General features: G+C 42.9%; 2 protein-coding genes across 6 annotated transcripts; one reads left to right on the forward strand and one right to left on the reverse strand.

Annotated features, from left to right (window-relative positions):
- Positions 1-11,395: 11,395 nt before the first annotated feature.
- LOC135583970 (zinc finger CCCH domain-containing protein 17-like) lies at positions 11,396-16,303 on the forward strand. Of its 4 annotated transcripts, none has more exons than XM_065133375.1 (9): positions 11,398-11,659; positions 11,738-12,352; positions 12,441-12,536; positions 12,612-12,701; positions 12,790-12,891; positions 13,027-13,173; positions 14,709-14,828; positions 14,939-14,998; positions 16,053-16,303. In XM_065133375.1, the coding sequence occupies exons 2-9, from the start codon at positions 11,942-11,944 to the stop codon at positions 16,152-16,154; spliced, it is 1,128 nt and encodes a 375-aa protein (XP_064989447.1). In that variant the 5' UTR covers positions 11,398-11,659; positions 11,738-11,941; the 3' UTR covers positions 16,155-16,303. The 4 variants fall into 4 exon arrangements, with proteins under 4 accessions (XP_064989450.1, XP_064989447.1, XP_064989448.1 ...); XM_065133376.1 differs by lacking the exon at positions 16,053-16,303 and adding an exon at positions 15,703-16,034; XM_065133377.1 differs by lacking the exon at positions 16,053-16,303 and adding an exon at positions 15,746-16,034.
- Positions 16,304-17,786: 1,483 nt separating this feature from the next.
- On the reverse strand, positions 17,787-24,927 carry LOC103971709 (cell division control protein 2 homolog). Of its 2 annotated transcripts, none has more exons than XM_009385801.3 (9): positions 24,672-24,927; positions 24,398-24,523; positions 24,131-24,315; positions 22,793-22,913; positions 22,084-22,257; positions 21,138-21,301; positions 20,970-21,057; positions 18,721-18,774; positions 17,787-18,283 (listed from the first exon to the last, which is right to left on the reverse strand). In XM_009385801.3, the coding sequence occupies exons 2-9, from the start codon at positions 24,404-24,406 to the stop codon at positions 18,194-18,196; spliced, it is 885 nt and encodes a 294-aa protein (XP_009384076.2). In that variant the 5' UTR covers positions 24,407-24,523; positions 24,672-24,927; the 3' UTR covers positions 17,787-18,193. The 2 variants fall into 2 exon arrangements, with proteins under 2 accessions (XP_009384076.2, XP_064988041.1); XM_065131969.1 differs by having other exon boundaries at positions 17,948-18,283; positions 24,716-24,854.
- Between the last annotated feature and the right edge of the window lie 564 nt (positions 24,928-25,491).

Raw genomic sequence — 25,491 nt, forward strand, 5'->3', positions numbered from 1 at the left:
CGACTCTCTTTTATGGATGCCTACTCAAGATATAACCAGATCAGGATGGCGCCCGAGGACAGGGAGCACACGGCCTTCCTCACCGATCAAGGGGTATACTTCTACAAAGTCGTGCCATTCGGACTGAAAAATGCTGGGGCCACATACCAAAGAACGGTGAACAAGATGTTCACCCACCAGATCGGGAGGAACATGGAAGTCTACGTAGACAACATGATCGTGAAAAGCCAAGAGGCTGGAACGCACCTTGCCGACTTGGCCGAGGCCTTCGCCACGCTGCGCAAATAAGGCATGCGACTCAACCCCACAAAGTGCGCCTTCGGCGTTACCTCCTGGAAGTTTCGTGGGTTCATCGTGCACGAGAGAGGAATAGACGCCAACCCGGAGAAGGTCCAAGCAATAATCAACATGCAATCTCCCCGGACGATTAAAGACCTGCAGCGACTTAACGGAAGACTCGTCGCACTGCCTCGCTTCCTCGCCCGATCGGGCGATCGCTGCCTCCCATTCTTCAAGGCCCTTAAAAGCCCGAAGAACTTCCTGTGGACATCAGAATGCGAGGAGGCCTTCGAACAAATGATGCAGCACCTGGCCGTTCGAGCGCTCCCTCCGCTCAGGACTGGTTCTCCTCGCCCCTGACGGACGCTCGTTCGAGCGCTCCCTCCGCTTCGGGTTTAAAGCCACCAACAACGAGGCGGAGTACGAGGCGCTCCTAGCCGGACTAAGGCTGGCCCTCGAGATGCAGGTGGCTGCGATACACGTCCTCACCGATTCGCAACTCGTGGCCGAATAGCTCAACGGCAGATATGAAGCTCGGGACATAACCATGGCGAAATACCTGGCTCGGGTAAAGGACCTAACCGCCAAGTTTCGCTATTTTACACTATCTAATGTTCCGAGGAAGGAAAACGAACGAGCCGACGCGCTGGCTAAGCTGGCGTCGAGACCAACCCCCGAAGCATGGCCAGAGATGGAGGAGCTCCCTGTCCGTGCCATCGAGGTAGCAACTACGACCCCAGGCAGCGCGCCGATCACGTGGGTGCAAGAGATGCTGTGTTTCAAGCGGGATGGAACTCTTCCCCCCGACGAAGTTGCAGCTCGGCGCCTGCATCGTACGCACGCATGGTACGCCGAGGAGTGTGGCCGCCTCTACAAACGGTCCTTCACCTATCCCCTCCTGCGATGCTTGGAACCAGATGAAGCCCAGATGGTCCTGGCCGAAACCCATGAGGGGATCTGTGGCGAGCACATCGGCGGGCGAACCTAGGCGCACAAAATACTCCGCCAAGGCTACTACTAGCCGACCATGTGCCGGGACGCAAAAGCTTACGTACAGCGGTGCAGCCCATGCCAGCGACATGCCCGCACGCCCCGACAGCCCGCGCTTCCGCTCAGCCCCATCGACTGTGCGTGGCCATTCGCGCAGTGGGGTTTGGATCTGCTCGGACCCTTCCCACCGGCCTCCGGACAACGGAAGTCTATAATCGTGGGAGTAGACTATTTCACGAAGTGGGTCGAGGCCGAGCCGCTGGCGACGATCACGGAACACCAAATGGAGAAGTTCGTGTGGAAAAACCTGGTGACCCGGTTCAGGCTGCCCAAGGCCATTATCACGAACAACGGACCTCAGTTTGCCGGCAAAAGATTCCGGGAGTTCTGTGCCGGTCATGGCATCCAGCTGAGGTTTAGTTCGGTGGCCCATCTTCAGACGAACGAGCTGGCAGTGGCAACCAACCGATCCATCTTGGACGAACTTAAAAGAAGAGTATCTGCGGCCCGATCGGCCTGGACGGACGAGCTCCCCAGCGTGCTGTGGTCGCTGCGCACCACCCCCAAGGCCGCTACCGGAGAGTCCCCGTACAGCTTGACATTCGGGACCGAAGCTGTCCTGCCGCCCGAGTTGGCTGTCACCACCCTCCGGACAAGGAACTACGACGGGGAAGCCTCGGACGAAGGGCTTCGCGCCAGCCTCGATATACTCGAGGAGCGACGCGCCGACGCGCACCTAAAGGCCCTCTCTCATCAGAGGGCCGTCGCGAGGATCTACAACAAAAAGGTGCGACCTCGACCGATCAGGTTAGGCGATCTAGTCCTATGAAAGGCCGAGGTCAGCGACCCGACTCGAACGAGGGGGAAGCTGGCCCCCAAGTGGGAGGGACCTTATCGGGTCGCCGGGGTAGTCCGACCGGGTACTTATCATCTCACGACAATGGACGGCTCCTCTTTGCCAAGGCCATGGAACGTCTAGAACCTTAAAAGGTTTTTTGTCTGAAATCTCCTCCTAGGCGGAAGTTCTTTGGCCAAGAAAAATGGTTTCTCTTCCGAAGCGGCTTCCAAAACTCGACTAAAATCACTAGGCTCTACTTTCGAAACAGAAAGACATGCTGGGAGAAGATTTCTTTATTTATGAAGCGCGGAATTACAACTGCGACCAGACCCGAAGACTACCAAAATTATAGGACGCAAAAGCAGCTCGGCCGAGCCGAACTCAAGATTACCCTAAACCATCGGGGCCCCCGACGCTATCGTCGAAAGGAACCTCCTCCGGCATATCTACATCCAAATCCTCGGGGTGCGAGGTAAAAGGATCCACCTCGCCCCCAACCCGGGATGGCTCTTTTGGAACCGGCCCAGTGCAATCTGGTACCCGTACTCGTAGGTACCTGCCTTGACCGAACCAGCCCGAGCTGGAAGCCAGGGGATTGTTTGTAGGCTTCGATTACTTCCTTCTCTTTCTCTGGCCGCCGCTCCCGCTCGGCCACCAGGGCTTCCGAAGCCCCCTTCGCGTCAGCTAAGGCCCACTCCAACCGCTGGGCCAGGGCGACCACCTCGTCTCGAGCTCGACAAGCCTCAGACTGTGCCCCCTCCAGGAGCCCCCGAAGGTTGTCTTTCTCCTCCTCAACCGCCTTCGCCTCGGACCTCAAGCGAAGGACCTCATCCTCCAGCGCCGACATACGTTGGTCGGTCGCCCCTGCCTCAGTCCGGAGGCGCGTCACCTCTGCTTCGAGCTCCGAGGAGCGCTGCTCGGCTGCCGCGACCGCCTCCGGAGCCGCCCCTGCGCGAACCTCCTCGAGCTGCCTACGTAGCTCGACATTGCGGTCGCACAAAATGCCTAGGGCCCGGCCTGCGTCGCGAACGCGATCTGCCAACGCCATCGCGTAGTGCTGGCCCTGCGAAAAGAAAGTCAGAACAACCCGCGGACGCGCCATAGGTCGGAAGCCAACAGCGGAACACTTACCCACAGCAGCGACTTCACGGATCTACCGAGCAAGGCATCCGATGGCAAGGTATACATTTCACGAGCCAGGTCAGGGTGCAGCCCCCCTCGGATGAATGCGGCTGCGGTCTCCCCATCGGCCCACACCCGGGTCCCGCGGATTAGCCCCCCCCCCCCCCAGCGGGCTACCAACCGATCAGAAGGTTGGCCTTCTGAAAGCTCGTCCATCAGGCGCGCTTGGTAGAAATCGTTCGGCGGCCCCGCGGGCAGACGACACAAGTCCCGAATCGAAGGCTCCTTGGGCGCCTTCCCCGCCGCCTCCTTGCTCGGCCCGGCCTCGCCCCGGCCTCGGTCTCCTCGCCGGTCGCGCGAGCCCGACTCCACCGCCCCCCCACTCTCCTGAGCCCTCGGGGGAGTCGGTTTCTTCGAAACGACAACCCTTGCCTTCTTCCGAGGACGGCCGTCCTCGAGCTCCACCGGTGCCTCACGCGTGCCAACGCTCGAGCCGATCTAACGCCGGGGCGACACGGCCGACGGAACGCGTCCTCCGCGCACTACAGCAAGGTTCACCATCTCTGCACAAACACACCGACACCGGTTAGTATTCCAAAAGGGAAAAATAAAAACAGGAAGACCTACCGCCACCCCCTTCTCTAGGCATACCTCGAGGTACCGGGCTCAAGCCCGCCTCGACCAACCACGCCTCGGTCATCTTTCGGATGACACCGGAAGACGGGAGAATCTCCTTCAACCTTCGAAGAGCCTGAAGCTCCCCCTCATCCAAGACCGGGGCGGTATTATCGACCGCGCGCGCCGCCCACCGAAGCCCGAAGTTCCAACTCTCCGGATGGCATACGTAGAAAAAACGCTCCTTCCACCCCTTGTTGCTGGAAGGAGCCCCGCTGACTCGAAAACCCGGTCGAGCGGACAAGTAATAGCCCCCCGACCCTCTGGACAGGCGGAAGCAGGAAAGAAAAAGAGACCGGCTCGGGGTGATTTTTGCATAGTGACATTCCCCAAGGAACGCCACCAGATAGCGCCAAGAGTTCGGCGCCATATGAGAAGGGGAGATGCGCCACCACGAGACGCAGGAAGTTATGACTGGATGGAATGGAAGGCGTAGTCCGGCCTCGAAGGCATCTACGGTTAGGGCAAAGCCCCTAGGTATGGGATCATACGCCCGCTGCCCCGGCTCCAGGGCAATAAGCATGAATTCCGCTGGGATACCGTAACGATCCCGAAGGAGGCCAAGCGACAACTCGCTCACGGTGGAGTCGAGGTCGTGCGGCCACATCAGCGATTCGAGGGCTTTGGTGGCCCTTTCCTCGGACGAGGAGCGGGAGCTCGCCGACACCGCCTCCTCGCCAATGGCACCAGGAAGAGGAGGCGAAGGAGGAGAGAACGAAGGAAGAGAAGCCATTCCTTACCGAGCTTTCAAAAGGGTAAGACGACTGAAGAAGTGCTGGGCTAGGTCACCCAAGGAAGGGGTCGAAACTAATGCAGGCACCAGGAGGTGAAAGGGGCCAACGGAGCGCTCCTTATAGCCAGCTTCCCGCCGGAACAGTGACTTTTCCTCTCCTCAGACGCACTACGAAGGCGCAAACGTCGTGTCGCCATAACTACGACCGGCGCAGCATTTAATCGCTGCGCAGTGCAAAGCACGGAGTCACCAATCATGTCAACCTCGAAAAACAGCGACTCTCGAAAGGGGGTGGCCCTTTGATCTTCCCCTAGGAAAAAGCGACCCGGCCACCCGCACCCGCGCACGGTCAAACGACCAATCGCTGGTCAAAGAACCAAGTATCACCCCAGCCGTATCACGCCCGAGGACGCCGCCTGCCTGCAACAAGCACCTCGGTCAATCCCTCCCGAGATCACACCTGCGCGGTCACCCCGCCTGTGTTGTGCTCCTCGGCCCTCGGCTTTACGCCTCCCGAGATCACACCTGCGCGGTCACCCCGCCTGCGTTGTGCTCCTCGGCCCTCGGCTTTACGCCTCCCGAGATCACACCTGCGCGGTCACCCCGCCTGCGTTGTGCTCCTCGGCCCTCAGCTCGACGCCTCCCGAGATCACACCTGCGCGGTCACCCCGCCTGCGTTGTGCTCCTCGGCCCTCGGCTCGACGCCTCCCGAGATCACACCTGCGCGGTCACCCCGCCTGCGTTGTGCTCCTCGGCCCTCGGCTTTACGCCTCCCGAGATCACACCTGCGCGGTCACCCCGCCTGCGTTGTGCTCCTCGGCCCTCGGCTCGACGCCTCCCGAGATCACACCTGCGCGGTCACCCCGCCTGCGTTGTGCTCCTCGGCCCTCGGCTCAACGCCTCCCGAGATCACACCCGCGCGGTCACCCCGCCTGTGCTGTGCTCCTCCGCCCTCCGCCTTGTGCTGCTCGAAAGGCGTTCGCGCGACCGACCCGTCCGCAGCACGCCCCTCAGACGCATGAACAGCCCGCTTGAGGCAGGAAGCCATGCATCGGACTCCCCACGTGCAAAACCGACGCATAGCTCCTTTCGGGTGGGGCATATGATAGGGGTAAAAACTGATTTGACATAACACCCCGGATTTGACGTAATACACCCCCACGTCGGACACCCTGCGCGGCACACTGCCCCAGAATGAGTATTAACAACGACGCGACGCACACCCACACCCGCGGACGCCCGAACGACCTCCTGGGCTGACCCCTCATGGCCGGCCAAGACGGGGGAAGGCGCTGACTGACACCCCCCATACCCTGCGGCAATTCGGTCTTTCACGCAACGCCCGCGACAACGACAGACGCCATCAGAGGTACGACCCTGCCCTGCAGACAACAACGTCAGGTAACATCGAACTTCATCTATAAATACCCCCAAACTCTAAAAAGGGGGGGACTGAGACACAAAAACACTCAGAGGCTCTTCCTCTGCCTCCTCCACAATCCCCTCCACATCTTTCTTTGACTTGATCGTCGGAGGGGTCGGGCCGAGCTACCGACCCGACCTGTGTGCAGGTATTCGGCCGCTGCTGGATTCCTTTCGGCGCCACGGAACTTTCCAGCCAGATCTACCTTAGCTACCACAACGCCCCAAGGGGAGCCACATCTGGTCCCAATCATTCGGAGCCCTGAACCAGCCGGGTCGACCCCGAGGTCACGGTTAAAAAAGTTATTTGCAATAACAGGGGCTAATTGTGGTCGCTCTTGCTTCGATCTCTTAGGTGACTCCTTACGTTGGCCTATGACTATTATCTCGGTGATGATATATTAATTGGTCCTTTTAAGTATCTTAAGTATAGTCGCTAGTACTCTTACTATTATGAAGGTATGTATTATGAGTGATGGATAAGTATCTACTATACCTTATATCTCATCATTGGCAAATCATGCGATGAAGTATGTGAATGTTTCCTCTTCCTGCTTGACTTTAAGGAGTATTACCATTGAATGTTGAGGGTGTATGTTTATAAGAAAGTAAAGTTCAAACTCACTCACTAGTTAGGCGAAGGAGTACCATTCTTACATTGGGCCTCTTAACATGGTTAGGTAGGTGCAGCATATTAGGGCATCCGATGTGTCATATAATGATTCTGGATGTGGAAAGTCATAATATGCTCCATTGAATTAGCACTACTATTAAATGCTTCTAAGGACGAGAGATAAAAATTCATTAGAATTGGTTCATCTTGAATTTTCTAGGTAAATAACAATTGACCCGAGTTGGGGTTGACCAATGCTTCCTCTTTTGACAATTGGAGCTCTTATCACATCTCCTCCAAATATCGATCCATCTATCTTAGTTGGATCCGTAGAGAATCCTCTATCGAGTCTACTGACTAAGCCTCGAATTCAAAGGAGGCAAACTGAGGGTGTTGTAATCCAATGAATTCCATAGTCAAGGTAGACTCAGATGCTCATGTGATGTTGACAACATGTGGGGTCGGAGAATCTTAATAGGTGCCGATGGTGGTGGAGCCAAGGATTGGTACTTGCTAGTCATATGTGTCATACAAGTCAATCACATGAGTGATGGTGATGACATTGTGACACATTATATAATAATAATAATAATTATTATTATTATTATTATTATTATTATTATTATTATTATTATTATTATTATATTATTATTATTATTATTATTATTATTATTATTCACTTTATATCTTATATTGTATATATTATGATGTCCATGGATCTATGCAATAAGAATTAGATTGTGATGAGATCACGATAATAAGATTGATTCACCTTTAGACACAAACTCTAAATAATCTCGGTCATAGAATACTCGAGAGGGACATCGAGATAACTGGACAAACTGGTGTGTTATATACCCGTTCATATGATGGAGGCAGTAGTCTCATAGTTGCTAGTATGGGGACACTAGAGATATAATGCAAGTGTTCATTGGAGAATGAGTTCACAAATTGATCCGCTCACAGAATGCTGGATAACTAATAATACCTCATTGTTAGACAACGATTCTATAGTCTCAATTATGTATCTTGTCCTTAGACTTGAGACAACAAGGATTCTCTATATGAGTACTCTACTCTTTAATACCAGACTTATATGTTCAGAAGTTTCAGATCTAGCACAACCAATCATTGGGAGTGATAGTCAACCTTACGAGGGCTATTGAGTATCAATAAAGGATCATCCGCTCTTGGTGTCATTAGAGAAATATCTCATATGTTCTTACTTAGATAAATCCCTAGCTATGGTCATTTAGATTGAGAGAAAAATAGTTCTATAAGAGAATCTGATTAGAGCAAGACTCAAGTAGATTCCGAATGGGGTTGACAGTACTATGTCCAATATATGGTCTTTAGGATATTAGATAGATGAGAGACTATAGATACACAATAACTAATGACAGACATGTCTAATTGATTAGATTCTTTTGTATCGTCTAGGGACTATGGCATAGTGGCATAGTACGTTCATAGTCAACGAGTCTAGTGAATTATTATAAGAGATAATTCACTGAGTCAGAAAGAGTTCTAACAAGTATGACTCATGGCCAGCTTGATATTGGGCTTAGAGGGTCATACACATATGGTATATATTGCAACGAACAGAGGTTTAAATATGAGATATCCATTGAAGCCTATATCTTATTGGATATCCAATAAACTCTTTAATTGTTGAATCTTGTGGATAAGGTCCAATAAGAGCCAATGAAAGATTATTAGGTAGAGATCTAATAATCCAATAGGCTTGAATAGTTGGATGGAGATCGAACACCCAATATGGCATGCTCCATAGGGTTAAGTTAATAGAGATCTCTAAAAATAGGAGAGAACTAAAGGGGCATAGGCTAGACCCATTTTAGTGTCAAAAGCAAGAAGGTCTAACCCCTTCTTGATTACATGGTGCACGTAGAGAGGAAGATCATGCAGCTACTATGTGAATTACTACTAAAGAGGCGGATAGTTGGCCTCTTTCATCCATTCATATAGATCTGAGATTTTACAGGGATATGCGATCTTCCCAGATAACAAATCTCACTTGATACATGTGGTTTTGATTTTACGTTTTATTTTACGCACCAATTTTCGCACGACAATGAGAACCATTTTCTTTGAGAAATCTGAGATTTTATTTTATTTATTCTTCCATTATGCATATGATATTCTGTCTAGGTTTCCTAACAATACTAAGTTACTGGCACTGCTTGTTAGACCAACTAGGGCAAAAGCAGAGTGATGACCTATATTAGGTATATTAGCATTTGTACTTATTAAGTGAGGATTAAAAATACCTTGATAGGGGTGAGTAGATAACTCGAGGTTATCCCTATGGGTGAGATGTTAGAAAATTTGGGGCGATATCATATGCTCAACGGAAGAACAGAAAGAAAATTCTTATATTTCCATAAAAATGTTTCATCATCGTGTAAAGATTAATGCCCAAAATCCACAAAATAAAAAACTACACGTATAAGAAAGATATGTGTCACATAGGAAAATTGCATATCCTTGAAGACCTATAGATCTATTGGAGAAGATGAAGGAGGTCAATTGTCTTCCTCTGTAGCGACGATCCACATGACAGGGCCTACGAAGGCATTGCTCAAATCGTTGCCCAAATCTCCACATGTCCCAAATAGGGTCTATTGATTAAGGAGGAGAAGGAGAGAAGAGAATAAAAGGTAACAACTAAAAGATGTTTAGCCTATGACTTTTTGATTCCCTCCTATTTATAAAGAACTCCTATAAACTTAACTCTAATGGATCTCCAATAATATTAGGTATTGGATCTCCATATACATCACACACAATATTTGTAATAGGTAATATAAAGTGAAAAAATATTAAATAAATAATAAGTAAAAAGAGTGCATATTATGTCACACGTGCTATCATTCACATGATTGGCTTGCATGAGAGATTCTAAGTCTTTGAATAAGCATTAATACTGCATTAGTGTTTGTGTTGAAGTGGATGCATCGATGTACAAAGAGGATAGCTATTGCCTACTTAGGTTGAAATACCATGAGTCGGGACAAAACCTCTTTGCTTGAGCATTCGTTAAGGGGATGAAGGGATAGACGTTCTTATAACATGGAGCCCTCCTAGCTTCAAAAATATGATGAAAAATGTCAATGACATCCTGGCTAGTCCGACATGGTCTAGACCCTTATGCATAAGATTGTCCAAGATGTCATTGAGGTGAAAACACTGAGCCCCCCTGAGATACCACCTACATAAAGACCAAGATCAAAAAATGTTTCCCAACCCGATCCATTCGATACCCAAATTAGTTCTATGAGATAGGTGTGTGTAGTCGCAAGCGGTCAAAAGTGATCCCCCATTTACAATATGCTAAAAATGAGCTTATCATAAAATGGGTAGAATATTTTATGAAATATTCTATGATAAAGTAACTCTCAATCACCTTTAACAACCTCTCATTAACATTTTTCTCTACATAGATGATAATGGTGAGATAGCTTGCAGTCATTTGCCTTGGACCCTTTTGTCGTCTAGAGAAGGATAATTTTTGTCTTTTTCTTTTAGTTTGGACGCTATATGAAAAACATATTTTAGGTGATGAATGATTAATGATATCCTTCGTGTCAACGAGAATAATATTAATAGAAGATTGATTAGTCAAGGATTTTTTTCTTAGAGCATCGAATAAATGTCTAAGTATAAAATATTAAAAGATTAAGAAATAAATTAATTCTTGTGACACTTGTCAAAACCATGATATCAAAAGACCAATATTATCTTTGTGATCTTACAAAGTTCTAGCACGATCATCTTATATCAACCTCATGACAGTGTACCGGACAAAGACTCTTGGATGATTAAGCATATAGAGTTAAAAGTTTTGGAAGATTGATAAAAATATAAACTAATATTAAACTTGGGTAACCCCTAAGCTAAAATAGGGAGTTAATTTATGAGACGTTTACATTTAATCATCAATTATTATTTGATTGCATGCACATACGTTGAACCAATTGAACATCACGATTACAATAAGATAGCTCATCATGCCGATGTCAAGTATTCTTAGGTGATGATGCATCAAGATGAATAAGCATCCTTGTAAGCAGCTATTCGATGTCCGAGTCCATTGGGTGGCATATCCTTGGGTTGCCCACATGTCACTTCCACTTATCAACTTGAAAATGGATTGCGAGTAATTAATGTAAGAAGACAAGTGGAATAAACCTGATAGGTGAGAGAGACTCGATGCATTATCCATAATAATAATACCTTTTTATACCTCGTTTGCATGCGGAGAGAATACACAACACAGCCCCTTAGGTTTGTTTCTTCTCCAAAATAAAAACTGTATTACTTCAAAAAATAATTAAAACAATTTAGTCTAATAATAATAATAATAATTATTATTATTATTATCTTCCCCACAAACATATGACATTTTTATATTTAAAAAAAAATTATCTAGCCACAAAAATACATTCCAAAAAATACTAGTGAGGCATTATGGAGGTGGTCCCTCCTACTCATGACTTTCATCAACCCAAAAAGAATATGTATAATTTAAACTTACCAAAATAAATATGAAAAAATAATAATTAATTTTGAAGGTGTATAAATATAGTTTTGCCGGTTAAATTTTATTCCAATATAGACCGACGCGCCAATATGAACTTTCGATTTGGGCCGCCATTAGCACGAATCGATGCTTTTTGGGTTACGTTCGACCGACTGACTCGTGGACGAAGAAGAGTCGGCCATACGAAACCGAGCTAATTGCTTGCGTCGGGTCTCGCACGAGCCCTCGCGAAGAAGCCAAGCTATACAAGTCCGGCGACGCGGTCGGTCGTCGGGGCGGAGGAGAAAGAAGCCAAAGGTGGAAGGAGGCGGCCAAAAGGAAGACGTCATCCTAGGAACGCAAGGAAGGAAGGCCGCTTCTCTGAATTCCTCTCCTCTTCCTATCCCAGCAAGCTCTAAGGCTTTTTAGCGATACCTACCGAACGAGGTGCCACTCTCCCATTTCTTCTTCATCATCATTGCTACCCGTCTTCCAACATCTCTTGATCGTCTTCCCGGCCTTCAGTTGTCTCGGCGTCGCCGTTTCTTGGGTCGTTTGCTGGACATTGAATCGAATCATCTCTTCTTCTTCTTCTTCTTCGTGGTCATCTTCCCGAGGCTTCGTGCTGAACCGAACCACCCGTTCTTGGATCGATCGTTTGACGCCGATTCCACCTTTTCTACTCTAGGTTTTCGCACTGAGTCCCACCACCGCTTCCCGGATCGATCAATGGACATCGAACCGGCCGATCGGTACGGAAACAAAAGGTCTTTCCAGCGAGCAGGATCGTCGCAGGGTGCGCCCGACAGGGTCAACAAGGTCTGCTTCGACTGGCAAGCGGGACGATGCAATCGCCACCCCTGTCGCTTCCTCCACAGCGAGCTTCCGCAGCCCATGTCCGCTGATGGCGCCACCTCCAGGCGGGGCAATCACCAGGGCCTCGTGCGGGGAATTTCTGGTGCGGTCGGTGCCTCAATCTCCGGTTGGGGAAAGGGCCGAGCGGGCCGCAAGGCTTCCGACAAGATCTGCAGTTACTTCATCGGTGGGAATTGCAGCTATGGGGATAAATGCAGGTTCTTGCATTCGTGGTTCATCGGTGACAGCTTCTCCCTCTTGGCCCCGCTTCAAGGGCATCAGAATGTAGTTCATTCTGCACAGCTTTATTTCATGTGCTTCTACTCTATTGGTATTCTGATTTGGTGGTTGAACGAGTGAGTTTTTCTGTAAGGTCGTTACTGGTATTGCACTGTCTTCAGAGTCCGGCAAGCTCTACTCTGGCAGCAAGGACGAATCTGTTCGGGTTTGGGATTCTCAGACTGGACAAGTAATGATGCTCTCAATATTCTTACCATTTTGGAACTAGAATGTTATAGTTTCTGACTGTTACATTCGATCGTAGTGCACGGGAGTTTTCAATGTTGGAGGTGAGGTTGGATGTATGATCAGTGAAGGTGCTTGGATATTTATTGGAGTTCCAAATGCCGTCAAGGTTAGTATTTTCAAGGTTATTGGCCCTACGACACCTTGTAGGTAATTTCTGCAGTAACTATACTGGATTTTGTTCGATGATGATTTAGGCATGGAACACACAAACCGCAACAGATCAAAACCTTGATGGACCTATCGGACAAGTTTATGCTTTGGTTGTTGGCAACGATATGCTGTTTGCCGGTACACAGGTAGGATTTCTTTTTGTTGCTACTGTTCTGCTTGGTTTCTAAGAATCCATTGTGTTCTTTTCTCTATTTGGGTCTGTGGGCTCAGTTTCTGAATTTGTCTGGAAAAAAAAAATCCTATTCTCTCTAATTTTACAGGATGCACATATATTGGCATGGAAGTTCAATGTTGCTGGGAACTGCTTTGAACCTGCTGCTTCTCTTAATGGCCATCGACTTGCGGTGGTTTCTTTAGTTGTGGGAGTCATGAGGCTGTACTCTGGTTCCATGGATCACACAATAAAAGTAAGAATCCTAGTGCAAAGGCTGACTTGTTTCATGTACCACTCAAAACAGATAGCTGGTAAATTGAGCTTGATGAATCCCGTTAAATAACACCACAACAATTATTTTTTTATGAATTATCTCAATAAAGTGAAGGCACCTTAATTTCATGATGCTCCTTCCAAAATAGTTTTTGAGCACCTTAGTAAATAAGACCTATTCTTTCATGAACTTAATGTCAGTCTTCCTGTGCAGTAAGTCTGGAACAGTCCTTTTATTTTCCCTTGCAAACTGCATTAGTTTAAAAAAAAATAATGTTTTTGTTTGTTTCCATATGTTAGCTCTTGAGTTACCACAAAAAGTTATAACTGGTAATATCTTAGTTTAAGTTCAAAATAAATTTAGGTAAGTCCTTTCTTTGCCACATCTAACTATATACAAATACACCATAATTTAGTTCAGGTTTGAATACAGCCCAAGTTAAAGAGAAATCAAGACAATTAACTCATCTGTGTTTCTCTTTGCAATACGTATTGATACAAACAAACCACAGAGCAGGTCAAATTTGAATATGTAACCAGTTCTTATACATATGAAAATTTCTAAGTCAATTTGGGAAATCTTAAGCCTGCCTCACTCCTTTCATCTACCCATGTGTGTCATTTGGTCTGCCATAATTCACAAACATACACAGGGTTAGGATTTTTCCACACTGCATTGCTTTCTTGATTTGAGCTTTATTTGAAGATATTCTTAATTTAATTTTTTTCGTAAATGGGGTTTATTGTTCATTTAAAATGGAAAACTAGATTAACTAGAGCCAACAATGAATAGAACAAGCCCTGTGGTTCTGAAGCTCAGAATAGATCCTTGCCTGCTGGTATAGAAATCCATCCATGTATAGTGCACATGAAGCCCACCCGTGATTATCCGACAAATATGCAGCTTGGTTCATCCAACATTGTAAAGGAAAAAAAGAATAACTTTTAATCTTTTGAACGTGAAAAAATGTCAAATATAATGTTTTCATCCTCCAACTATTCAAGTTTGTAGTTTCTGGGTCATTCATTAATTTCTTTACGTCATTCTGCACAACCTATCTTAGCCCTTCATGTAATGACCTCTAATGCTGTGTGACAATATATCTCCATCTAGCTCCTGCAATGAAGGGACTGCCATTTGGTCAGCACAAAATAAAACCAGCCCCATCCGGCATTGAAGTTTTTCAAAAACATCTGATGTTGTTAAGCTTGAGTCATTCATGTGAAAAGTGTTCCAATGAACTTCAGCCTTATTTTCCAAACCAAGGCTGCATAATTTTTTTAAAATTTGTGAAAAAATCATTGCTAAGAATTAAATTTCATTCTCAAAGCTCCAAATTTATCTCCTAAACATGTAATGGATTTTCCCAATCGACTTAGATGTATACTGAAAAGTGAGATGCTATCCCTAAAATTAACATGAGATGCATTCTTGTTGTTTAGCCTTGTTTTTCTTTGGTCCCGTAAAATTTTGGCTAAAGTAGAATTCTGAATATCTGGAAATTATATTTTTAGGTCTGGGATCTTGCAACTTTACAATGTCTTCAGACCCTCAATGACCATACGTCCGTTGTTACATCATTACTTTGTTGGGATCAATTTTTGCTATCTTCTTCTTTGGACCAAACAATTAAGGTCAGTATCTTATTGTTGTAACCATAAGACTTCATGATTTAATTTGACACTCAGAATGCTCAATTAACAGGATAACTGACCTAGTTCCCTCATGCCATTCCTTTGTACAGGTTTGGGCTGCTACAGAAAGCGGAAACCTGGAAGTAAAATACATTCACAACAAGGAACATGTACACACCTGTTCTATAACAAACTGTGGTTAAATATTCACTCATAGTTTACATCTTTGCATTTATGAATTCCATTGGAGCACTAGTGTCCTGTATTGATTCGAAAGTTAAATTTCATATCACAACATAACAACTGCTTCTGTAGCTTTTTTCTCTAGTACCTTCTTCTCTGACATTGGTGAAGCTTTTGTTAATTAAAACGGTCCGGCAAACAGAAATTATGAAGCCATGAAGCTAATTTCTCTTGCAATACGTAATGACATCACTAAGATATGGATGTAGGTTTCAGAATATGTGATCCTTTTAATGTGTGCTTCAATACATGGCTTGTACTTTTAAAATCGATGTTTTGCAGATTATTTCTCTTATAATGGCCATTCAGTTGAAGAATTTGTATAGCGCAGTCAGTTTGTAATTGTTAGGATGTTTCTTTTGTCGTTCTAGAAATATATTTAAATTGGAATAAAGTATATTGTGTGCTTACTTATTTAGGGTATTCTGTGACTCTAATATAATTTTGATTCTTCATCACAAATTATGTTCTTGTGTAGTTATCTTTTTTAGGAATTATGTAAAGTGGTTATATGCCCATGATTCTGTATTGTTTGCATGGAATTGTATTATCTCTTCTAATGACAGATCAGCCTTTTTGCATTGCTATTGTAAGCACTTTGAACCGACAGAAATCACATGTATTCTTTCAGAATTGGTGCATGCCATGACTTGGTGCCTGTCTTAAACCTGCAGTAGCGACAACGTGGCGTGCATCAAGAAGCACACTGCCCAGTCCCCACCTCTCACCCTTTAGATGCACACCACGCTGGCCAGTTGTTACTCGGCATGAGCAGCACCTCTTCTGTTATATGAGAATGTTCACTTCAGCAGTAGCTTTAGATATTGGATTCTTGTCCTTCGCATTGCACATCACATGTTGGTGGAGTTGTTGCAAGCCGACACCTGATTATGTTTGTGCAACATGCTTCTGTAGGAAGATAGGAATTTTTAACCTAATCTACTCACCCGTGTTACTAACGAATGCCATTTTTGTTCCCAGGGTGTGCTTGTTCTATGTGGCATGCATGATGCTCAAGCCAAACCAGTCTTGCTATGTTCTTGCACCGACAAAAGCATTCATATCTATGACCTTCCTTCGTAAGTATACATGCATATATATATATATATGCATCGAGCGGGGTAAGATATTCTCCAAGAAAGAGGTGAGAGCAATGGAAGTTGGACCTAGTGACCTATTTTTTACTGGAGATGGCACGGGTGAACTGAAGGTGTGGAAATGGTCGACGAACAAGATGCCGGTATCATGATTTCATGATACGAGAACCAATAGCTGCACCATCTAATCTTTTGTTGTATAAGTTACAATCATTTGTTCGAGTGTGAGAAATGGTGTTTATGGTGCCAATTTTATCCTTCTCTCTCATCTTGAGTCAATCCAGAATCAACTATAAATCATGATTACTCAGACGACAATAGGCGATTATACTCCGAGCATAGATGACAATATAGGATTATGTGGATCGTTTGTGAGTCCCTATTTGAGAAGTGAAATATCAGTTCATCTTTAGCCCTATTTTTCGAATGAGAAAGTTCATCTTTAGACCATTGGAATCTCATAGCTTTGTTGCTGTACAGGAATCTTGGCTGAGTAACCATTGGTTCATTGGTAGCAGGGCCAGCACTCTTTTTTGTATCTTTCAGTGTGTAGATGTCGGGAAGCCTTTTTTAATCTCTCTTTTAATCAAACAAATGAGTATAGAATGCCCCAAGAAGAAATTATATAGCACAGGACTCGTTGGCATTCCTTTGGATGCTTGAGAATGTGAAAAGACAGGATCTATTGGAACCAGCTGAATTCAGCACTGCCAGTTTCTATCTGATGGTGTGCTTGTTGACAGTCCATGGTATAAGCAAGATGGTTGTGTTCAGTGGAAACAATGGAATTGTAGGATAGACTGCCAATACTTCTGTATGATGCAACGAGAACAAGAAAGGGGAGCACTTGGTCTCAGTCCTGTTAAGTATCATTGGAAATGGCCTTTTAAGTTGAAGAATGCCGCTCAATACGATATGTATGCCATGGACCATATTTATATGCCCCATGGACCATATTTATATGCCCCATATTTTACCACTATGTATATCAGGATAAATTGAAATATCATCCAGTACAAAAATCTTGTACCACCCAGCATGCTCGATAATGTTCGATGCTATACGCCCGGTAATGTCCGATATAGGGTTTATGCCTCTCGATATAGGATAATATAGGTCCGATACCATTCGGAGCCGTGACCGAGACAATACTAGTATACTAGGAATTTAGTCTTACCATTCTAGTCATCGATTAGGGAAAGGAGGACAACATCATGCCTTTCTTGGATCAAGAAGCTCCTCAGAGAGATCTATCTCGGACACATCTTGAGCATGCTAAATGATCTGTAACCTTTCTTGGATCAAGAAGCTCCTCAGAGAGATCTATCTCGGACATATCTGGAGCACTAAATGATCTGTTTTGGTTGCAGCATTTAAAGATCAAAAGCAGCATTTCTCATGCAAGTCAAGGTCATAATGGGAGAGAATTCTCATCAGACTATGTTTTACAGCTTTAAACACAGTGAAAAATGCCAGCAGCTCAACACAACATTGTGCCTCCCCCCTAAATAAATCGAGCCATGACAAAATGCAATATATGACGTTTATTAGTTCAGTGCAATCAGAACTAAAAATTCAGCATTTTTTTCTTTTCTCACACAATGGAAAGCATCATCTCTTGTAGCATGAATACCAGAAATAATATTTCTGCAAACAGAACAGCAAGGAAAATATTTCAAGCATACACGTGATACTTAATTCTCTCTAAAGAGGTCAATAACAAACAAGAAATAGGTGCAAAACAAGAGAGAGAGAGAGAGAGAGAGAGAGAGAGAGAGAGAGCACATACAAATACAAAACTTGTCATAAATTGTTATACTAAGTAATATAGGTGAACTATGAATGGGGCTTCTTTGTACCAAACTGAGATCATGTCAAGATGTGAATGTTGACGATCCTAGTAGGGAACATCTGATGATTTTGAAGGCAACCATGATGGGTAGCAGAGGTAGCAGAGATATAAAGATGAGCTGCAGAATTTTGTTGCCCTAGCTGATAATTTGCCATGAGTCATGAGGACATTACTCATGGCACCAGTCCAAGATCCTTGAAATACTCATGCTCCAGAGCTTGTCGAGCTGTGATTCTTTTACTTGGGTCTAAGCATAGCATTTTCTGGTGACCAAGATGTTAATTGGACAATTAGCAACAAAGAACATTAACCAGGATATGGTCAGGATTTGCTATTAATTAGATACAAATTAGTTCCACAAAAACAAAGTATCTATGTTTTATCATTTAACAGCTAAAAATTTGTCTCGAGTGTTCCAACCATTAAAAGGATAAGCAATATTAGCTATCAGAATCAAAGACAACTGAGGTTGAATTAGCAAATCTGGACACATAATGCTGCATGCTATCATTTACTAAGATTCAAGTGGAGAAAATTCACAATGTTGGTCATGCCTCACAGTGACTTGCAATCATGTATATGGTCTTTACTTCACAAGGTATTATTTATGTAACAAAATAATTTGAGCTTGTCCTGAACTTCACATTAAAAAAGCAAGGGATCTTTTAGGTATGCAAATATCAAAATTGGCAGGACTTACAGAAAGAAGATCAACTCCTGCAGCTGCAAGATTTGGAACTACTGTCACCAGGTCCTGCACAGCACAAATCCAATTATAGGCCTTCAAGAACAGACCAAAGCAAGTAAAATAAAAGCTGCCATAGCATTGAATTGTGCCACAGATGCAAATTGAATAATGAGCTCCATATTAGAAAGGGGGAAAGAATCATTTATCACACAAACAAGTATGTTAAAAATACAAGATAACACCTCATTGAGTTCAAATTGTAACACCCCGTTTAGTCCAAAATTGAAACCGGATAAAAGCTAAGATTGATTTATAAGAGCCTGATGGGTGTACTACTATTAACTTCTACTTAAGCTTTCATAATGGTTCAAGCTCAATGAATTAATTAGTTATTCCATCAGGCCAGATCATGACAATTTATTTGTATTAGAGTTGACCTAGTCTTGGGGCACGATAAGATGCTCAAGTAAGAAAGGATTGGTCATGAACGAGACTAGAGCGTATGTCACGACGTGGCGTCACCACCGGGCTATGCCTCACAAACACTATACTATGGTGTAATTGGACTACATTAGGCTTTGACGAGAACATCAAAGCCTTAAGTGGGGAGATTGTATCATCGCGTTTAGTCTCACATCAAAAGTTAATAAATGTGTTAATTTTAATACTAGAGAAATTGACATATAAGGGGTGTAATATTGTTAATTTTGGCCTAAACATTTGAGGCCAGTAGTGCAGGCTCAATGAAGTTAATAGGTAAATTATCCGATAGGTCAAATCGTGATGATATACTTTAATAATGAACAAAATTATAAGAATGAGAAAAATTTTAGAATATATAGCAACTGAAACAAAGACACAAGAAGGGAACACTTTAAGTTTGGCAAAATATAAAGTTTATGGTAACTTTTTTGATAAGTTAGGAACTAAGGCTAGGAAAAGAATATTTCTCAGATTGTTATAGTTTGAGAAATAAAAAGTATAAATTTAGGGAATGTTAAGTGTATAAAGAATAGAGACAAAAAAAAATTACTTAATGATACACAAATTTAGAAAGATGAAAGATTTTTTTATTTTATAAACATTCCATAAATGCCTTAGTTTTAAAGATAAACAATATTGGTAGGTCTAGCGATCTTGGATTGTTCACAAAATTAACGCAATAGAGAAAGGAGATTTTGAAAATGGCAAAAGTAGATAAGAACATAAGACCCGACAATGTTTCTATTTGATTTTGAAAAGTTTAAAAGATAAAGAAATAATTTAGTTGATTAGTTTTTATAACAATTAACAAAATCTTGAAAATTAGACAAATGTGTGATGAATGAAGGAAGAATTTTAATTATCAATTTATAAGGATAAGGGTGATATCCAACTGATCTAATTATAGAAGAATTATGGTAATAAGTCACACAATGAAATTAGGAATGGATGATAATTAAGGACTAAAACTGAAGATATATAATATATAAACTTAGTAAGATTAAGAGAAAAAAGTATAAGTAGTTAGGATGGATGGAGAACCTTCTATAAGTAAAAGAATTATTAAAAATCTTAGATCTATTATTTAACAAAATAAAGAGATGATGCTGATTTTGTCTATAGAGTAAAAAGCTTGATGGTTGAAGCTGAGAGAAGCTTAGGGAGTTCTGTATAATTATCAAATTATTTTCTTTTAAAGTAAAATTTTATAAGATAGTTATTAGGTCAGTTTGACATGTTTAAGAACTTTGTATTGTTGAAACGAAAATATTAAGCTACATGTATGGATTCACCAGGAAAGATCTAAGAAAAAATGTTTTAATAAATGAACAACTAGATGTAGTGGTAATAAAAAATAAGATGAGGAAAAACTTTGGAAGATGATAAGGAGATCCTCAAAGGAGACATAGACGTGATAATACGAGGTGAGCTAATTTGTATTACTGGTGTAATAATTAGAAAAAAATCTACAAAAACTTTTCTAAAAACTATAATAGATATTTAAATACTCTTGATTTAATAAGGAATATTATCTTGTATATAGCTTAATGATAAAACAAATCCATGTAGCAGATCTCTAATAGTTGGGACATTATCAGGACATTATGACTTGTTATATTGTCATGCTACAACCACTTTTTTTTTTCTCATTTATCCTAACAATAATGGGTTTGGGGAAATGCTGTAGGTGTTCAAATAGCTCCTTATAATCTGTTTCATTTATCCAGCCTTCCTAAGACCAACATATGAAATCAAATAAGCATATCCTTCATTCATACCTTGGAAAGCCACTTGGGGAAAGCAGATTTGAAGTCTGGTAAGGAAGTAACTCCAGGCCAAGTGTCTTCATTAGGGGTACCCAACACTCTATAAAAAATAAAATAGCCTACAAAGTTTAGGTGCGATATAAGAAAAGTAATTTTCAGGATTCATGAAACAACAAATACCTGAATATCTTAAATAATTCATCAATCTCAGAGTCTCCAGGGAACAATGGTCGCCGATTCACCATTTCAGCAAAAATACAGCCTATTGACCACACGTCCACAGGTGTAGAATAATGCCTGGATCCAAGGAGGATTTCTGGTGCTCTATACCAGAGTGTTACTACCTGAAGCAATAGACAAAATCACAGATGAGACAGACGAGAATTTTAGTCTTTAGCACAAGAGTTTAAGTTTCAGCAAGTTGAGCATAGACTGAAACTACTTGAGCTGGCACAAGGTTCTAAGATCCATAAGAGGGATCTAGTACCAGTTCACACTAAAAAAATTAATAATCGTTTCCCGTGGTCTTAGGTTTCAACCTGCCTGAGCTGGACTGAATTGGCTATAAGGAAAAAGCTGGTTCAAATTATCTGTTTAAGACAGGTTGGTGCATGCCCTTAAGGCTCGAGAAAATCTTTGCAGTCGTTAATGCCGCACCATGCTCAGAAGCACTTCACAGTACCTCATTGACCTCAAAGGAAGTCCAGGGAACAGATCACTCAGTATCTCTATCAAGCAGCTAGCACCCATATGTCAGCATGGCAATTTGCTATGTTGTGCCTGTGGTATGTACTGTGCCAACAGTCAATTAAGATAAGGGGTACTGGCAGCACTAGATAAATCTTTTTTAGTCTACATATTATCCAATTTAGTATAAACAACTATAAAAATGTTGCAAAGAAGAAACTAAACTCCGTAAGACAGCCATCAAGCAACAAGTACCACATCAAACAGAACTACAAATAGCTTTGAAGAAATGGCAACACATATTATGCTAAAAGATCAAATTTGATGTGAAGTGAGTTTCATTTCTTCAGAAAAAATTGTAACTGACACGTAAATAATTTATATACATAACTTTGAGTGTTTATTCAAGTGTGATAATAAAATTATTGCATAGTAGCACCTCATGTGTAAATGTCCTAACAGGAATACCGAAAGCTCTAGCAAGCCCAAAGTCTGCAAGCTTCAATGCATTAGTTCGCCGATCAATCAAAAGATTTTGAGGCTTCAGATCCCGATGAAGAATCCTATGAGAATGACAATAGGCAATGCCGCGAAGTATCTGATGCAAATATGTCTGCAGGTACAAGAAACAGCAAGAAATAAGCCTCCAAGATAATAGCTACCATAAATCAAGATCATATTTCTAATATCCTGTATATACAACATACCAAGAAGAACCAACCTCTATTTGCATTTAAACTTGTGAAAATGACCTTTTTTCTGCATTGTAACTCAAAAGCATGGATCGGCTTTAATAGAACTACCAGAATTTTCAATAAGAGAAGCTCCCAAAAGGATTATTTATGTTCAAAATGGCAGCAAGTTATGAACTTTCAACAAAGATAAAGTCAACATTCTTTTCTGCATTCACAATTATTTATATTTATGAATCAAAAATGGTATGGAATACAAAAGACATTATTAATCGAGGAAAATAATAAAAAAGTTCGAGCTTTTTTTTTTTTTTTTGCAAAACTACATTTAGCTAACCTTTACCAAGTTCTTCCTTCTACAACCAATGTCCATTGTGAGAGCTATTTGAAAGCATGTTATCTAATAGGCGATATGAAGCATAAACTAACATACTCTACTGAGAAAGACTAGCTCACTTTGACTAATCGTGGATCTTTAGCAAGTTCCGGGCAAGAATCCATGTGCTTCTTCAAGTCTAAGTCAAGATACTCGAAGACTAAATAAATCCTTTTCTCGCTGTGGACTACATCCTGCAATCTGTTGTCAAAGAATGGTCAAAATCACCAAAACTTTAGCTTTTTAATTTGATATTAGGAACAATTATGAAAAATTGTCTATCATCATAATGACAAGCAAGAAGAAGCAACAAAAGAAAAAACAAGAAAATATACTGAGAATTTATATAGGAAGATTTATATTTAACCATTATACAGTCCTTCAGAACTTCATATCATGCTTATGGCTAAAGGAATTTGTTCAATCCAACAAAACCAAAGTAAAACAGAGGTGTAAAAAAATTAACGTGAGGTCAAAACTTGCAAGGTAGCAAAAAGGACTGTTTACCAATTGGAATTTAAAAGACCAACTGACCTTAGTTATTAGTTTGTATAATTGAGCACATAGCAAGTTACTCGCACAAAAATTTTAAGCAAGTGAAAGTACATCATTGATAATGACACAATTAGAAGCAAATAATGCAACTCCTTAATTTTACAGAAAAAATCAAATTCTTTGCTAATCATGTGCCCACAAAGACTCAAAGCTACTTTTGAGAAACATATCTACGCTGAGCAGCTGGTACATGTTTCGTGGAATTGATCGATCCTAATCCAGTTAATCACAATCGAATTGAACTAATCTGGATCAGGATATTAGCAGCATATAGATTAACTAATCTCACAATCGAAGCATCTCAGCTATCCTAGATGATTTTAGGCTGATCTTGGATGATTTGCTATATCTTAGAAAAGCCTAATGCCACAGTGAAATCTGTCTGGGCAAGCAGATACAAACCGATGAGAATCCTAAATCCTCTAGCTAACCTTGAACCCAATTGTACTTGCAAACCTTACCTTTGTGCATTACCTTTGACGACAACTTTGTATTCGAGATCAGTTAGGCAGGAACTTAAGATATCTATTCAATGATGACATGTACAGGGCCTCAGAGTCTATGACCTAACAGAATGACACCCTAGATAGCAATTGGATACATGATCCATTTAGTTCTACATGAGCCCACATAGTTCATAATTAAAACATCAGGCTATTAGTTAGTTCCATGAGTCTAAGTACTTTGGTAAATACAAAAATATAAAATCCTAAATAAATTAGTCCTTTCGAACATATGCAGAATTGCTAATGGAAGCACATACAAAGGGAAAAAGTAAGCAAAGTTACAGCAATGTCATGATGAGATAGCAAAATAAGATCAACAAGGCAGCCAGCAGATAAATCAGCAAGGCAAAGAGCGACCTGACAATGTTGTTGTGCTGCATTTCCTTCAGCAGAGAGATCTCTCTGATGGCAGTGCTTGGAACCCCCTCGTCCTCGTTTTCCAGCCGGATCTTCTTCAGAGCTATCGTCTCATTGGTGAGACGATCCCGGGCCTTGTACACCACCCCGTAGGTCCCCTCTCCAATCTTCTCCACCTTCTCATACTGCGACCAAAACCCCTCATTTTTACCACTAGAGAAAGCCATCAAGACCTTCTTCATCTACAGCAGCACAGCGGCGGCTCACCTGGTCCATTCGATCGTCGCCCTACCACGAAAAAGGATCACAAGAAACCCAACGACCTAGCGATCACCACGCAGGAGAGAAAGAAAGGACTTGACTTGGGAGCGACTTCACCACATAAACGGAATCCTAAACATCCAAAAGACAGTAAAACAATCCTCATTAATCCAGATTGGTAGAAAGGGCTGCATTGCGGAGGAAAGCCCTAGTGAAATCAGCATTCCAAAGGTAGAAGAAACACAGCATTAAAAAGCCGAAAAATCATGGTAAAAGGAACCCCGAGGCGGCGGTAACGAAGGGGATGGATGATTGAAGACGTGCGATCGGATTTTGGAGGCGGAGAATGGAAAGCAGAAAGCCCGAAGAGGCAAGAACGGTTGACTTGGAAGAGAGAGGCGAGCGCGCGCGCGAGAGCGAGAGAGAGAGAGAGAGCGCTTCTCCCTTCTCCTCGGCACGGAGGAAGCGTGGCGGCTGTTTGCTTCGGCTAAAAGCCCCAGGTGATTGGGGAGGAGGAGATCCGGTGTGCAGGCGGAGCAAGGAAACAGCTTCCACAAAAGAAACACCGTCCAGTACTAGAGCGACGCGTGTATGCATGCCACTCGGCCGATCGCTCGTTAACCCGTTAGACTCCGTTACCATTGCGTAGCACAGCGAAGCGACGCAAGCGCGGGCCCACTATATAAATCCAACCATGAGACAGGTAGACGAACGTGTAATCCGATGATGCGGTGAGACGAAGTGCCGCTTTTGTCTAATCGTGGAACGGGAAATGCGATTAGTGGCCCCTAAATCCTGATTAGTCTCGTTGACGGAGATTTGACTGAAACGGACCAATCATTCCCTTTCAACGAACCGACAATAAATAAATTATCATATATACTTATTGAGACTAAAAGATATTAATAATCAGGTAATTAAGTTCCCATGTTTATTTTCTCATAACAACGAAGAACAATATTATATATATATATATATATATATATATATATATATATATATATAACTCAAATAAGATTTTGGAAATAAGTGATGGAATATGATTGATTCATTTACACTCTTAACATAAAGAGCACAAACACCTAAACAAGTAATGACCA

The sequence above is a fragment of the Musa acuminata genome, chromosome BXJ2-11 (assembly GCF_036884655.1).
Source record: "Musa acuminata AAA Group cultivar baxijiao chromosome BXJ2-11, Cavendish_Baxijiao_AAA, whole genome shotgun sequence".
NCBI lineage: Eukaryota > Viridiplantae > Streptophyta > Magnoliopsida > Zingiberales > Musaceae > Musa > Musa acuminata.

Coding starts and splice junctions, on each gene's coding strand:
- LOC135583970 (XM_065133375.1), top strand. CDS start 11,942: ATGGACATCGAACCGGCCGATCGGTACGGAAACAAAAGGTCTTTCCAG. Junction 12,537..12,611: donor GGGATTCTCAGACTGGACAA/GTAATGATGCTC, acceptor ATTCGATCGTAG/TGCACGGGAGTTTTCAATGT. Junction 14,999..16,052: donor ACATTCACAACAAGGAACAT/GTACACACCTGT, acceptor TTTTGTTCCCAG/GGTGTGCTTGTTCTATGTGG.
- LOC103971709 (XM_009385801.3), bottom strand. Junction 22,258..22,792: donor AAGATCCACGATTAGTCAAA/GTGAGCTAGTCT, acceptor TTGTACCTGCAG/ACATATTTGCATCAGATACT. Junction 21,302..22,083: donor TTAGGACATTTACACATGAG/GTGCTACTATGC, acceptor CTATTGCTTCAG/GTAGTAACACTCTGGTATAG.